The sequence below is a fragment of the Elephas maximus genome, chromosome 20, assembly GCF_024166365.1.
Source record: "Elephas maximus indicus isolate mEleMax1 chromosome 20, mEleMax1 primary haplotype, whole genome shotgun sequence".
In the NCBI taxonomy this organism is placed as follows: Eukaryota; Metazoa; Chordata; class Mammalia; order Proboscidea; family Elephantidae; genus Elephas; species Elephas maximus.
The window spans coordinates 57044949-57058118 of NC_064838.1; the positions used below are offsets into that span (position 1 = coordinate 57044949).

Genomic DNA, 13170 nt, shown 5'->3' on the forward strand with positions numbered 1-13170 from the left:
CCACACACGCCTCTCCAAAGTGGGAGACCCTGCACAGCTGGAGTGGACAGTGGAGATGGGGGAGGCCCCCAGGGACTTGTCCTGGAGCTGTCTGACCACGGCCAGAAGAGGAGATGGGGGGCAACATTTCAGGGCAGGTGAAAGCCCCAATCCAGGCAGTGAGAAGAGAATGTGGCCCCAACAGAAATCTCCTGTTTCTCATTTGATCCTACCGTTTATGTAACAACCCTTCGGCAGGCATCTAAGCCGGAGGCCCCGGCCCTGCCCCAGCCTGCCAGCTGCACCCAGTGGAAGAGCAAGTAAATGCCTTTATGCAGCAGTAATGAACAAAAGCCCGGGCCATTCCCTTTTCTGGAAAACCACAGGCGACGTATGGCAGAAAGCACGTGGAAAGGCATCACTTGCCTCTTCTGAGGTCTTCTTGTCTAATTTTACTTTAAGGGACGTCTGAGCAGAAAACACACACACACGCACACATTTCAGAAGTACAAGTCCTCTCAGCTGGATTTTATTGGCGTTTCACAAGCCTTTCAGTAAACCACGTGACCTTACTGAGGAACGTTCTCAACAACAAGCAAAATATTTGTTAAAAACCGGTAAGTGAGACTGGGGACAGGCAGACAGATATTACTAGTAGGAAATATCCCTGAAGCAGGACTGGCACATTTCAAAGTCAACAGAACAAGTGGCAATATTTATTTAATATCAAAATAAAATGTATTTGCTCAGAGTGTACTCACTCCATTTCTTGTTTTAAGTGACTGATAATGAGGAAAACGTTTTCCCTCCTGTCTACCTTATGTGGCCTCCTCACACTGTTTTGAGTTCTTGCTTCACGACTTAGCTGCAGCTGCCTTTTTTTTTTTTATTTAGATGCTATAAGAAAGTTCAAAAACATGGCAAAAAAAGACGACTCATCTGTGATCCTACACTGGCATACCACTTCCTTTTCTGCAGCCAGGCGCTCAAGGCCACGGCTGGAATGAGTGCACATGTGCGGCTTGTTTCCTGAGTCCTGCCTCATTTGAGTCTTTAAAACGTTCCTGTCGCCTCAGCTCTTAAGGAGACATCCTGGGTGTTCTCACGTCCTGCTTTTTACTGTACTGGATGGACAGGCTCAGGTATGGGGGTGTTCGGTTGTTGTTGAATTTCTCTCTCAGGGTAAATTGAAGGAATAGGGGCCTCCCCCCGTCCCCCCCCAAAAAAATCAAACCCATTGCTGTTGATTCTGACTCATAACGACCCTATAGGACAGAATGGAACTGCCCCATAGTTTCCAAGGAGCACCTGGTGAATTCGAACTGCTGACCTTTTGGTTAACAGCCGTAGGTCTTAACCACTACGTTACCAGGGTTTCCAGGGGCCAAAAGGAGGCCAAAAAGACACGTTTGTGTCTAGAGAGGCTTCTGGAAGGAGCGTTTGGATGGACATGAGTAGCTAATCCCAAAAACCACCCTGTGGGGCATGTTTTTGTTGGGTGCTGTCGAGTCAATTTCTGACTCATAGTGACTCTACAGGACAGAGCAGAACTGCTCCATAGGGTTTCCAAGGCTGTGATCATCACAGAAGCAGATCTCCAGGTCTTTCTCCCATGGAGCCACTGGGTGGGTTCGATCTGCCAACCTTTTGGTTAGCAGCTGAGCACTTAACCATTGCTTCACCAGGGCTCCTTGGGTATGACATAGACCTTGGTTTCAGGGCTTCTGCATAGGGAAAAAGTGGCCTGGTCAAGAGACTGCAGACCCCACATATAACCTGGATCCTGTCTCCCCGCAAGGCTGTGTGGCTCATTTCCTCCAGTCCCATGCCCTTATTAGCAAGCTCATGATGTTCACCTCTATGAACAAAGGAAGCTACCTAGAAAACAAGGTCTCCTTTTTCATTGACCTGAAGAGCTGCTAGGGGTTGAACTGTGTTCCCCTAAATCTATGTGTTGTAAATCCTAGCCTAGTCTATGCCTATGGTTATAATCCCATTTGGGAATGGGCTGTCTTAGGTGACTGAGGCAAGATTAGTGTAGGGTGTGTCTTGAGTCAATGTCTTTTGAGACATGAACGAGATTAAATGAGCAAGCAAGAGAAGCAGAGATGGGGAAGACTGATGCCAAGCCACATGGAGATCTCCAAGGAACCAGGAAACAAGCGCTGAAGAAACAAGGACCTTCCCCTCGAGCTGGTGCCCTGAATTTGGACTTCTAGCCCCCTAAACTGTCAGAAAATAAATTTGTTCGTTAAAGCCACCCACTTGTGGTATTTCCATTATAGCGGCTCTAGATAACTAAGACATGGGCCTATATGCAATCACCTCCCCCAACTGGATGGGCTGGATAACAGGTGTGGCAGACAGAACAACAGTCCCCAGAGATGGTCACATCCTAATCCCTGGAACCTGTGAATATGCTAGGTTACACGGCAAAGGGAATTACCTTAAGGTTGCAGATGGAATTAAGGTTGCTAATCACCTGGCCTTAAGAAAAGGTGACAGTCCTAGAATATCCAGGTGGACCCAATACTATCACAGGAGCAATTAAAAGTGGAAGAGGGAGGCAGGAGGTCAGAGTGATACGAGCTCCACCCGTTTCTGGCTTTGAAGATGGAGGAAGGGAGCCAGGAGCTATGGAAGGCAGCCATGGCCTTTAGCAGCTGGAAAGGGCAAGGAAATTATTCTTCCCTAGAGCCTCCAGAAATGAACCAGCCCTGTCAACACCTGGATTTTGGCTCAGTAAGACCCATGTTGGAATTCTGAGCTCGAGAGCTGCAAGGTAAGACGTCTGTGTTGCTTTCAACCTCTAAGTTTGTGGTAATTTGTTACAGCACCAAAAGAGAACTAACAGGTGACTGGGGACACAGGCCATCCTTCCATTGCTGGTGAGGGCAGCTTTATCTAAAGACACCCTGGCTTGAAGATGCTGACTCCCAAAGGCAGTGGTAAGATGACTCAAGGGCAGGGGCTGAGGCAGGCCACGTGGGGAAAGGAGGGCGGAACGGATGCAGGAAGCTCAAACGACCACTGCCTTCTTCCTTCCAATCTAATCCTGGGGTTGCAGACAAACATACTGGGAACAGGTGGTGTCATAATGCCTGGTATGTCAGGATCACACCTGTTCTCCATTCCCAGTCACTGAGCGGCACCTAACTGGCTGGAGATGGATCCAACTTAGCACCATTCAGCTACAGTCCAGTCCAGAGTCCTGCCTTTTAGAAGATTCTCTTTTAAAAATATTTTATTTTTGGTGAAAATATACACAGCAAAACCTGCTCCCCTTCCAGTTTCTATACATAATGGCCAGTGACACTGGTTGTATTCGTCACATGTGTCAACATTCTTGCTATTTCTGTTCTAGTTGTTTCACTCCCATTAACTTAAACTCCCTGACCTCCGACCTTCTCATCTGTGCTTTAAAATAGCTGCTGACCACTTGGTCTTACAGAGATCACTTGCCAAAAAAGGATACAATACTCAAGAGTGACAATCTTTACTTTCTGAGCTGGACTGTTACTTAGCTTAAAGGCGACTTCAGGGGATCGCTTCAATTCAAGGTTTAAAGAGTAACTCAGAGCTATAGTCTCGGGGGCTCCTCAGCCTCAATAAAAAAAAAAGAAAAACAAAAACCTGTTGCCGTCGAGTCAAGTCCGACTCATAGCGACCCTATAGGACAAAGTAGAACTGCCCCATAGAATTTCCAAGAAGCGCCTGACGGATTTGAACTGCCGACCTTTAGGTTAGCAGCCGTAGCACTTAACCACTATACCACCAGGGTTTCCATTCAGCCTCAATAGGTCCAGTAAAGTCTGGATTCTTTAAGAATTTGCAGTTCTGTTGCGTGTTTTTCTTCTTTTCTGTCAGGATCTATCTATCCTGCCCTGATCAGAGCATTTGGCAGTGGTGGCTGGGCACCATCTAGTTTCAGAAGGTTCTTAACAGCAAAGCACCAGCTATAAGCACTGTTCTTGAGGGTGGTGGGAAGTGTCCCAGTGTAGAAGGCATGAGGGTCCCACCACACACTGGCTAGGTGAGCTTCCTGTGCCACCTAATGTCTCTGGGTGCCTCTTTTATAAATGTGGACATTTAGAGTGTCCACTGGGCCACTTGAGCTGTGTTCATTCCAGTTCTCCAAGGTCAGGAATCAATGAACTAGAGCTTCTCAGAAGCCTTCTCTGGAGCCACAGGTGGTGCTATCTTAAGTTAGTGACTCATCAGGCATCAGGTAACTGGGCTAAGAAAAGCCCTTCCCTGAGCTCATCTCCCCTCACTGGAGATAATTACTGATGACTTCTAGAAATACCCAGACCTCTCATAGCTAGCTCCACAAATGGGTTCCTCTTGTAAAATGTCAGCCCCTTGAGAGTCTTCACTCACCCTTCCAGTGAGTGGCCCTTGGGGTGCAGAGGCAGAAGCACTCTGGGAGGCATGACCAGGAAAGGAGAGTGGGCGTCCAGGATCCCACCCACATTCCACCCTTGTCCCTTGTGCCCCTTTCATGGCAAATGCTCGACTGATGTGGCACCAACCGAGAGGAGGAGCTCGTACCTCACATCAGCAGACGGCCGCGGCCTGCTCTGAAGGTCTGAAGGTGGGGAAAGAGCTGACATTACCCCTTAACCTTGTGTCCTGGGTGAGATGGGCCCCAGAGGGCCCCAAGAAGGCACCTTGCCAGGTGGTCCCTGTCAAGGCCACATCCAGCAGTCTGTTGGGACTATAAAGTAAAAGGCACCGCAACCACGCTCGGAGCCAGCCACGAAGAAGCTTCCCACCCAGGCCTGTGCCCAATGGGAGGGATCCCCTGCTTTAGAGTATGTCCCTGAGTGCACATGGAGCTGGTGTCCCTGGTGGCAGGTACACGCACTTGGTGGACGGGAACTGGCCTGCAGCCGGGAGACAGAGCTAGGCTACCTGTCTGGGGCTGGGGGGGATGGGCCTTCCAGTGCTGGCCTTGCTAGCTCTGTGCTGCTGGTGGAATCGCCCAGCGACAGGACAGGTGCAGACATCAGCACAAAGAGGGCCGGATTTGGTACCTCCCTCCTAAGCACCTCCCAGGAAAGAGCAGCCCAGTCCTCCAAACACGCTGGGCAGGTGAGGAGACTCTTGGTCTCTCAAACATGCTGGGCAGGCAGGGAGAGCTCTGTGGGAAGCGTGGCAGAGTGAGGTTGCCTTGTGCCCCTGTGGGTGGGACCACCACTGCCCTCTGGAGTGATGCTGACATCTGGCTTCTCCCTGCATCTAGGGTGACTCCTGCCACCTTCCCTGTCACTAAAGAGATGGCCCCGGCAGTGAGGTGGGCACCCACATACCTCAGACAAGTGGCCTCCTGACACCATTGAGAGGATGGTGATCAGGCCCAGAAACCAATCCCCTCTGCCACATGGAGGAGAGAGAGCTAAACCTTCCCCGGAGTGTCGCTGCTAGAGCAGGAGTAGGGCTCCCTCCAGGCAGCCCCCACCACCCAGGGTCCACGGTGTGGTTATTACCATATTCGCCAAAACGCAGGGACTCCCACTGCTGCCACTCCACCAGGACGCTGACGGCTCGCACGCCCACGTAGATAAGCAGCATGCCGACCGTGGCATCCAGGAGAAAGTTGATGAGGTACCTGGGAAGACAGGGCACATCAGTGTGGTCAGGAAGGGCCACCCAGGGAGCAAGAGCCGCTAAGCCCTCAGGGTTGGGCTTGCCAGGCCAGAGATCTAGGCGGCTGTAGGTCCGGGCTGCAGGGCTGAGGAGAAGCTGACCGGCACAGCGAGCTGTTTGTGTGCCTTGCTTGTTCTGGGGGGCAGGCAGCCTTCAGCATGCCTCTGTGAGAGGCTGCAGCTCTCTCTAAAGCCTCCTCATGACAAGGTGCTAGTGCTCATCAGGGGGTTAACAACTTGGAGGGGCGGAGGAGGGACAAAACTTAAAGAACTGTTCCTGCCAAGTGAAGATTCGAAAGAAGACACAGTACCTCGAACAGCCGAGGAAATCAACAGAAACAGAACAGCCATTGATTACAAAAAAATCTGATCCATCATTCTGCTCGCTCCTTGGCGGTGCACCGTGTACGGCCCCAACAGCACTGCTGCTGGGGTTTCTCAGACCAAAGAGGGCAGGGCCACGGGGGCCTCATGCACCCAGGAGCTCAGAGCCTGCCACAGGGTCAAGCGCACACAAATACTTTCACAGTTTAAAGAGAGAGCTTTGCTCTCCACTGGAAAAGGCGAGAAAACTGGTGGAAAAAAAGGAGAAGGGTCAGGATAGGACGCCCACAAGGACCACGTGTTTTTATTTTCCATTTGTCTGACAAAATCTTCTTTTCCTTACCAAGGAGCAGCATTTTACCCACCCTCCCTCGATAAGCCTGAACCCAGAAACCTGCCAGACAGCAGAAGTTGCTGCAAGCTTATCTGGGAAGTGTGAGAAGGGGGAGCATTTTTGACCCCAGACCAGCATCCCGACACCCTGCCTGGCCCTGCTACTGAGGGATGACTCGGGGGCCCATGTGTGTGAGGGCACCAGATCTATGGAGAACTGCTGACCACAAGCCCTCTATGATACCACACAGCCCGGAAATCCCTCTGGATGAGCTCCAGGGTCACCACAAGACCAGTGGTGAGATTTTGAGGGGCTGAAGTTTGAGGCATTTTATGCAGACTCACAGCCTCCCCCAGCCCCTGGGCTTTGGTGATGTGCACAGCACGCTCTGGTCCCGAGGGAACGAACTTGGCTCTGCTCAGGGCCCTGGTGGCTGGCGGTCAGAGAGGGAGGGAGAAAGGCAGTTTTCTCCTGCCTGCCTTTCCTCTCTGAAATCACAAGGGGTCACTCTCAGACCAGAGACTGAAGGAAGAACACAGGCCTCCAAGGCACTTTCTCCTCCACAGACCAGAGACACCGGCCTCTAAGGCAATTTCTCTTCAAGTTTACAGCTGAGCTTTGGTCCTGGGCTATGCTGCTCTCAAACACATTCACTGGTTTGCCACAGTTCTCACCTCTGAGACCCAGCCTGAAAATAACGAGGACACTTGATGGACATACATGCGCTGGTCCACTCCTTTACTCACCAGGTATTTACTGAGCCTGCTCTGCACCAGGCCCTAGGAATAAAGACAGAAAGTTCCAATGCTGTGTCCGGTGTCTCAACATAGCAGTGAGCTGGGCAGGCAGTGGAGCATCATGTGGGCCCTGGAGCCAGACTGTCTGGTTCAAATTCCAGCTCCACTGCTCCCTGACTGTGTGAACTCTAGCTATTTACATAGCTTCTCTGTGCCTCAGTTACCCCAATTGAAAAATGGGGGTAATGAAAGTATCCATATCACAGGGCTATTGTGAGGGTTAATGAATCAATATATGCCAACTTTTTAGAACTGTGCCTGGTACTTAGTAAACACTATACAGATGTGTTGTCACACTCCTCAAAGTCACAGAACCCTGAATGTCACAAAAGGTTGATTACAACCCAGAGCAGCATCCCTAGCACAGAGTCCCTCCAGCCAAAGGAAGCAGCTCACTCCCCTCTGTTTGCAAGTGTCCCTTCTCCTTGAGCTGAAGCCTGCTTTCCCTCCTAGGTCTGCCCAACCCCTTCACCCTATATGGGAAAAGGCCCAGGGCAAGCCCAGCCCAGCCCAGCCCTGACAGCTTCTCCGGACTCCACACTCCATACTCCGCAGCAGTGCCTACCTCCCTCCCAGTCTCCCACCTGGCAGCTCCTCAGGCAACTGCTGGAGCTCTCGTGCCTGCACTGACTTTTAATGTCTTCACTGACCAGTTCCCCTAGGGTTCCCAACAAGCATTTACACTCATCACCTCATGAAACTTTCTGGGTAATCGCGTGATGCTGGCAGGGCACTCGGGACAGATGGGGAAACTGAGGCCCAGGGGAGTAAAGCTGTGCTCCCACAGTCTGGCCTCTCAGTCGAGTGTTCTTTCACTGCGCCATGCTCCATCTCGGGCCTTTTCTCCCAACAGCTGTCAACAGCCCTAGTGATGCATTTTCCATCCTGTTCTCCATCCTTGCCAATGCCTTTTAAATCCAGGTTGCCAATGCCTTCATAAAGCTTTGTTGTCCTCTTTTTGCAGCTGGGTGATGGAGGTGCTGTGATGGGAAGCGACGTGGCCCTGGCTGCACCAGGAGTTAGGTCTCCTTGCCCCAGAGCATGCTGGGTGAGAGCTGGCTCCCAGCCTGCCTCAGCCATTGGCATCGAGATGATTCACCAGAAGATGACACAAGCCTGTCGCAGGGCTCAGGGGTCCAAGGGACGGGACCCTTCCCTAGCCAACTTCCCTATGGGAGATCACCCTTCCAGTCCTCTGGCTTGGTGATGTCCCCGAACCAGCTAACCACATCATGACCCGTCCAGATCGGAAAGAAAGACTGGCACTTAGTAAGCACTATACAAATGTGTTGTTAGAATCACGACTGGGGAGGAAGACTTCACAACTCCCCCTGAAATCTGGGGCTGGACTAAACCTCAAAACAGCAAACTGTCACTCAAAAATAGAAGCTTGAAGGTATCTTCCAGTGCAAGTGATCTTGCAAACACACTAGGCTCCTGACAAGGGATTCACAGCCCTCACCTTGCTCTCCTTCAGAGGCAGGGCAGGGCAGGGCTGGGGACATTCCAGGCAGAGGGCAGAGTGAGCAAAGCACAGAGACAGGAGACAGCTGGGGGCTGGGGGCACCCAGGAACTGTCCAGTGTGGCTGGAGCAGCGCGTGTGAGGCAGGAAGGCGAGGAGACAGAGCCAGAACAAGGTAGGCGAGCCCCCTTTGCCACTCAATCTGCATGAGAGGGACCATTCGCGTGCTATCAGCAAGGCGGACAGCATATCACGGCCCGGTTTGGGTTTCAGACAGATTGTTCTGGGGGCTGTGAGGGAGGCAGACTGCATGGACAAGGCAGAACCACCCATGGACTTCAGATGACAGAGGTCAACAGCGGTTCTGACCTTCAGCGGCTGACACCACAGAGGAGCCGCCACATGTCCTGTTGCAGCACAGCCACATTCCTTCAGGGCGTTACCCTGTCATGCCAGGGGCTGCATGGACACTGGTACTAGAGAGCCAAAGGAAAGTACTCAGGTTGGCTAGCAGGAAGCCAACGCACAGGGCAACTGTCACTGTGCAAAGCTCTAAGAGCCAACCAACAGCCATGGAGGGGCGCTCATGGGCAGCACACACAGGGTGACCTCTCAGAGAAGCACAGGGGAGCTAGAGGGAGCAGGACCACCAGCAGAAAGCAGGGCCGACCCCCAGTCTCAGTGGGGAGCAGGCGAGTGGTGGTGCCTTGCCTGCACTTGTAAAGGGGTACTTACAGTGAACAAGGGTCCTCTTCGGTGAGATCCGCTAAGTACACATTTGCAAAGTGGATGAAGAGCATTCCTATGGCTTGTTTGGAAGTATCTAAAAACCTGGAAAAAATAGACCGATTACTTGTTATCACTCTGATGGGCGGCAATACTCAGTCGGGGCCGGGGGGCGGGGGGGAGGTGGCATGACAAGTCTGAAGCAGGAAAAAAGCCACTAGGGAGACCCCAACCTATCAATTACCAGTCCCCTCTCCCTGGGGCAGTCAGGACTGAGGCTTGGCATTTCAGCGACATCTCAAAACCTGTCAATAACACTGCATCTGAAATCCCTAAAAGGCCCTGATTAATGATATTTAAAATGTGTATTTAATTTTTGTTTCTTTACTTCAAAGCACTCGGTCACTGCTTCGTGATCAAGTCCCAGATGCCTCTATTTTAACGAGCTCCCACTCAGCTTCACTCACAATGGGCAGATCATGTACAAAGGTAACAAGACTTGCACAAACCCAGTACTGCGTTTGAAATCTAAACTGCTGCTGCCATCTAAACACCGGGCTAGATCAGGGGTAGGCAAACTTTTTCTGTAAAGGGTCAGGGAGTAAATATTTTAGGTTTTGTGGGTGTAGTGCGAAGGATCACTTTTGCGTGGCCTTTCTCACCACGGTCTTGTAACTCCCACCCAAGTGATTAGCTGGGGCTGTGCAAATAAGATAACTGTGGCCCATCAAGGGGACTGGTCAGTTCTGCTTTTAAAAGAGAGCCAATTCCAGAGCAGAGGGAAGATCCCACTACCACCAAGGAAGAACAGCCAGGAGCTAGCATGTCCTTTGGACCCCTGAGCTGAGAAGCTTCTGGAACTAGGAGACGGAGAGAAAGAGACAGAGAGAGAGAGAGAGCTGCAACACTAGGCAGGGAGAAGTGGCAGCAGAGACCCTGTAGCAGGAGACAGTGTGTTGGGCTTCCTAGCCCAGGGAGAAAGCTAAGTGCCTTTGGGCAGAGGCTGATGGCCAAGGAAAAGCATGTTTGTGAGCATGGCTGGGAAGTGGCTGTCTTGATGGAAGAACTGTATTCTGAGTGTCCCTGAACCTGAACTGTAACCAGTTACTTCCTAGCAACCCCCCTTACTGTGAGTAGGGTCTGAGTTCTGTGTGGCCATTACAATGAATTATCGAACCCAGCAGAGAAGCAGAGTGCCGTGGGAAGGATGGATGGTGTCAGAATTGGTAAAGATGGCTGAGAGAGGAGGCATGTCTGATGTCCGCCTGATGGGAATCAGCCTCGGGCTGTTGATCTTGATTCTCCTTCCTTTTTGTGAAATTAGAGGTCAGACACTGCCACCGTGCAGTTTTTACAGTGATTCACGTGGTCTCTGTCGCAACTACTCAGCTTGGCCACTGCAGCCTGTAATGCAATAGCAGCTGTAGACGGTACAATTCCAACAACACTTTATTTATAAAAACAGATGGCAGATCAGACTCGGCCTACAGGCTGTATTTTGCCAATCCCTGGTTTGGATAACAGGCATTTCAAAGAAGAAACCAACAAGCTTGTTAATCTTTAAGACACCCTGTCACCCTGTGTTCATGCGGTGAGGGTGTGGTGGGAATAAGGACACACGCCTTCAGTTTCTCCTCTGCCGTGAACTCCAGCTTTGGCTGCCTCTCTCTGCCTCCCAGGCTGGGCATCAGAGTGGGGGCAGGCCACTTAAGGGGAGCACACGGGATGTCAAGCATGAAGTCTCAGATCGGAAAGATTATCCAGATCAACCCTGAGACCAAGGTTTGAAAGGCATTTCCTAAAATCACTGGAAAATAGAAGTCACTGAAGGATCAATGACTGGTTGCTGTGGAGTTGACTCCAATACGCATAGCAACCCCACACGTGTCAGAGTAGAACTGTGCTCCACAGGGTTTTCAATGGCTGATTTTCTGGAAGTAGATTGCCAGGCCTTTCTTCCAAGGCATGTCTGTGTGGACTCATACCTCCAACCTTTTGGTTAGCAGCCTAGAGTGTGAATCATTTGTACCACCTAGGGGCTCCCCATAAAAGGACGATGTATATAAAACAGAGTGCCCCAAATCTCAGTTTTCACCAGGTCCCTCCATGACCCTGAGGTAGGAGTCACACATTCTAAAGCTAAATACCCAGAACTAAGAAAGAAACCAACTAGGGGGAAAATAAAAAGAATTATGAACATCTAAAAAATAAAAAAATAAAAATATTTTTTTTTTTTTTTAGTGGTAGTGCACTTAGGATCAATCAAGTATATGCCTGACATTTTACAAGGGGGCCTTTAACACAGTGATTACTGAACGTTTTCCTTGGAGGGGAGAACAGCTATCAGGGCAGGTGCAAGTGTAAGACAATCCCCCAAAAGGAGGCTTCCTGCAGACACACTGCTGTCCTCAAGAGGTGGCTGTCTCCTTACCAGCAAAAAAATTTTTTTTTTTTTATTTTGTCTTTGGAAGCTGATCCTGAAGCTTTACCACCATTTTTTCTGAAAGGAAGAGCTGTGCCACAGGCTAATCCTAGGACTGGGAAAGGCTAGTTTTAGGGAGAGAAGCATTTATATGGTATATCTATCTCCAAATTTGGATTATTTTCTGCTTAAGCATACAGACCAGAGAATACAGGAGTTTAAACATAATCTCACAATAGGAAGACACAGTCGAAGGAGCCTAATATGTTTGTATTATCTTCCGTCTTCCAGAACAGGACAGCAGAGTGATGATAAGGTGAAGGTAGGGCTCTGGAGAAACAGAAGTGCTTTCATATCACACATAGGTCCTGATGATCAGCTCAACTAAGGGATTCCAGACACTTCATGTTTTATGTAACTGAGTATATTACACTCACCCCTCTCAAAACCCCAAACAGTCAAAAGCATACTGGGAATGAGTTAACACTTAAATACATACCATATCCTCCACGGACGTCTTTCATGCTTTGGTTCTCTGAAGCGTTTGACTGAAAGAGAAGAAAGACGTTCAACAGCTTTCCAAAGCAATAACATGAAGCCAAATGCACACCACAAGCTGGTTTATCTGTTCACTCAGAGTGTTTATACTAAGAAGTTATGGTCTCTTCTCTTTTAACATAAGACATTGTACAACAAGCCCAGGAAAGGCCACAGAGACCCGGTATTACTGACAACCAGTACAGATGCTTCTAGAAGTGGATATCTGTGAAGGATGACTCCTCATAGTGTGTGGAAAATTGTATTTTCTTCCTCATTACAAGGCTCTCTCACACAAGTACTGGAAACAAAGGGGAATGTAGCTACTTCTAACTTCAAGGTATGCTCTATCCAAGTGTAATGTTACCCATCTGTCTACCTACCCACTAAAGCATCTACTGAGTGCCTAGTCCAAGCCAGGCACTGAGGCTATGTGGTAATGCCAGCTGTCTAGCAGGGGCAGACACATAACGATGGTGTGATGAGTACCAGAGAAGTGGTGAGCCTGAGGTGGAACAAAGGCTCCGGGGCAGGATGACCAACTCTGCCTGCCTGGCCAGAAGGCAACAGTCAGGAGAGGCTGCACTGATGGGAGATGGCCAAGCCAGGTCCTGAAGTCTGAGTGAGAGTTTGGCAAGTAGACCATGGAGGGGAGAGGAGATACATTCTGGGCAGAGCAAACATGACGTGCACAGGGCAGGGACATCACACAGCAGAGTGTGTCCGGCATAGTTTGATGGGCTTTAAAGCAGGATTTGAGATGGAGGGACAGCAGGTGACAAGGAAGGCAAATTGAGCAGAGGACAAATGAGGAAGTGTCGTGGGCTAAGAGGTCTGGAATGCATCATGTAGGAAAGGAAAAGCCAGGGACGAGTTCTACACAGAGTCAGAGACATGGCTGGACTTGTGTGTTAAGAAAGTGGCTCAGCTACTTGTGTAG

The 13170-nt window shown here is 50.2% G+C and overlaps 1 protein-coding gene across 1 annotated transcript in view; it reads right to left on the bottom strand.

Annotated features, from left to right (window-relative positions):
- The window catches only part of STIMATE (STIM activating enhancer), a 69965-nt gene that overhangs the window by 9273 nt on the left and 47522 nt on the right, over positions 1-13170 (bottom strand). Inside the window, exons 2-4 of the mRNA XM_049861999.1 lie at positions 12193-12241; positions 9281-9376; positions 5469-5590 (exon numbers count right to left, since the gene is read on the bottom strand). Coding sequence (XP_049717956.1) covers positions 5469-5590; positions 9281-9376; positions 12193-12241 — 267 coding nt within the window. The remainder of the gene's footprint in view (positions 1-5468; positions 5591-9280; positions 9377-12192; positions 12242-13170) is intronic.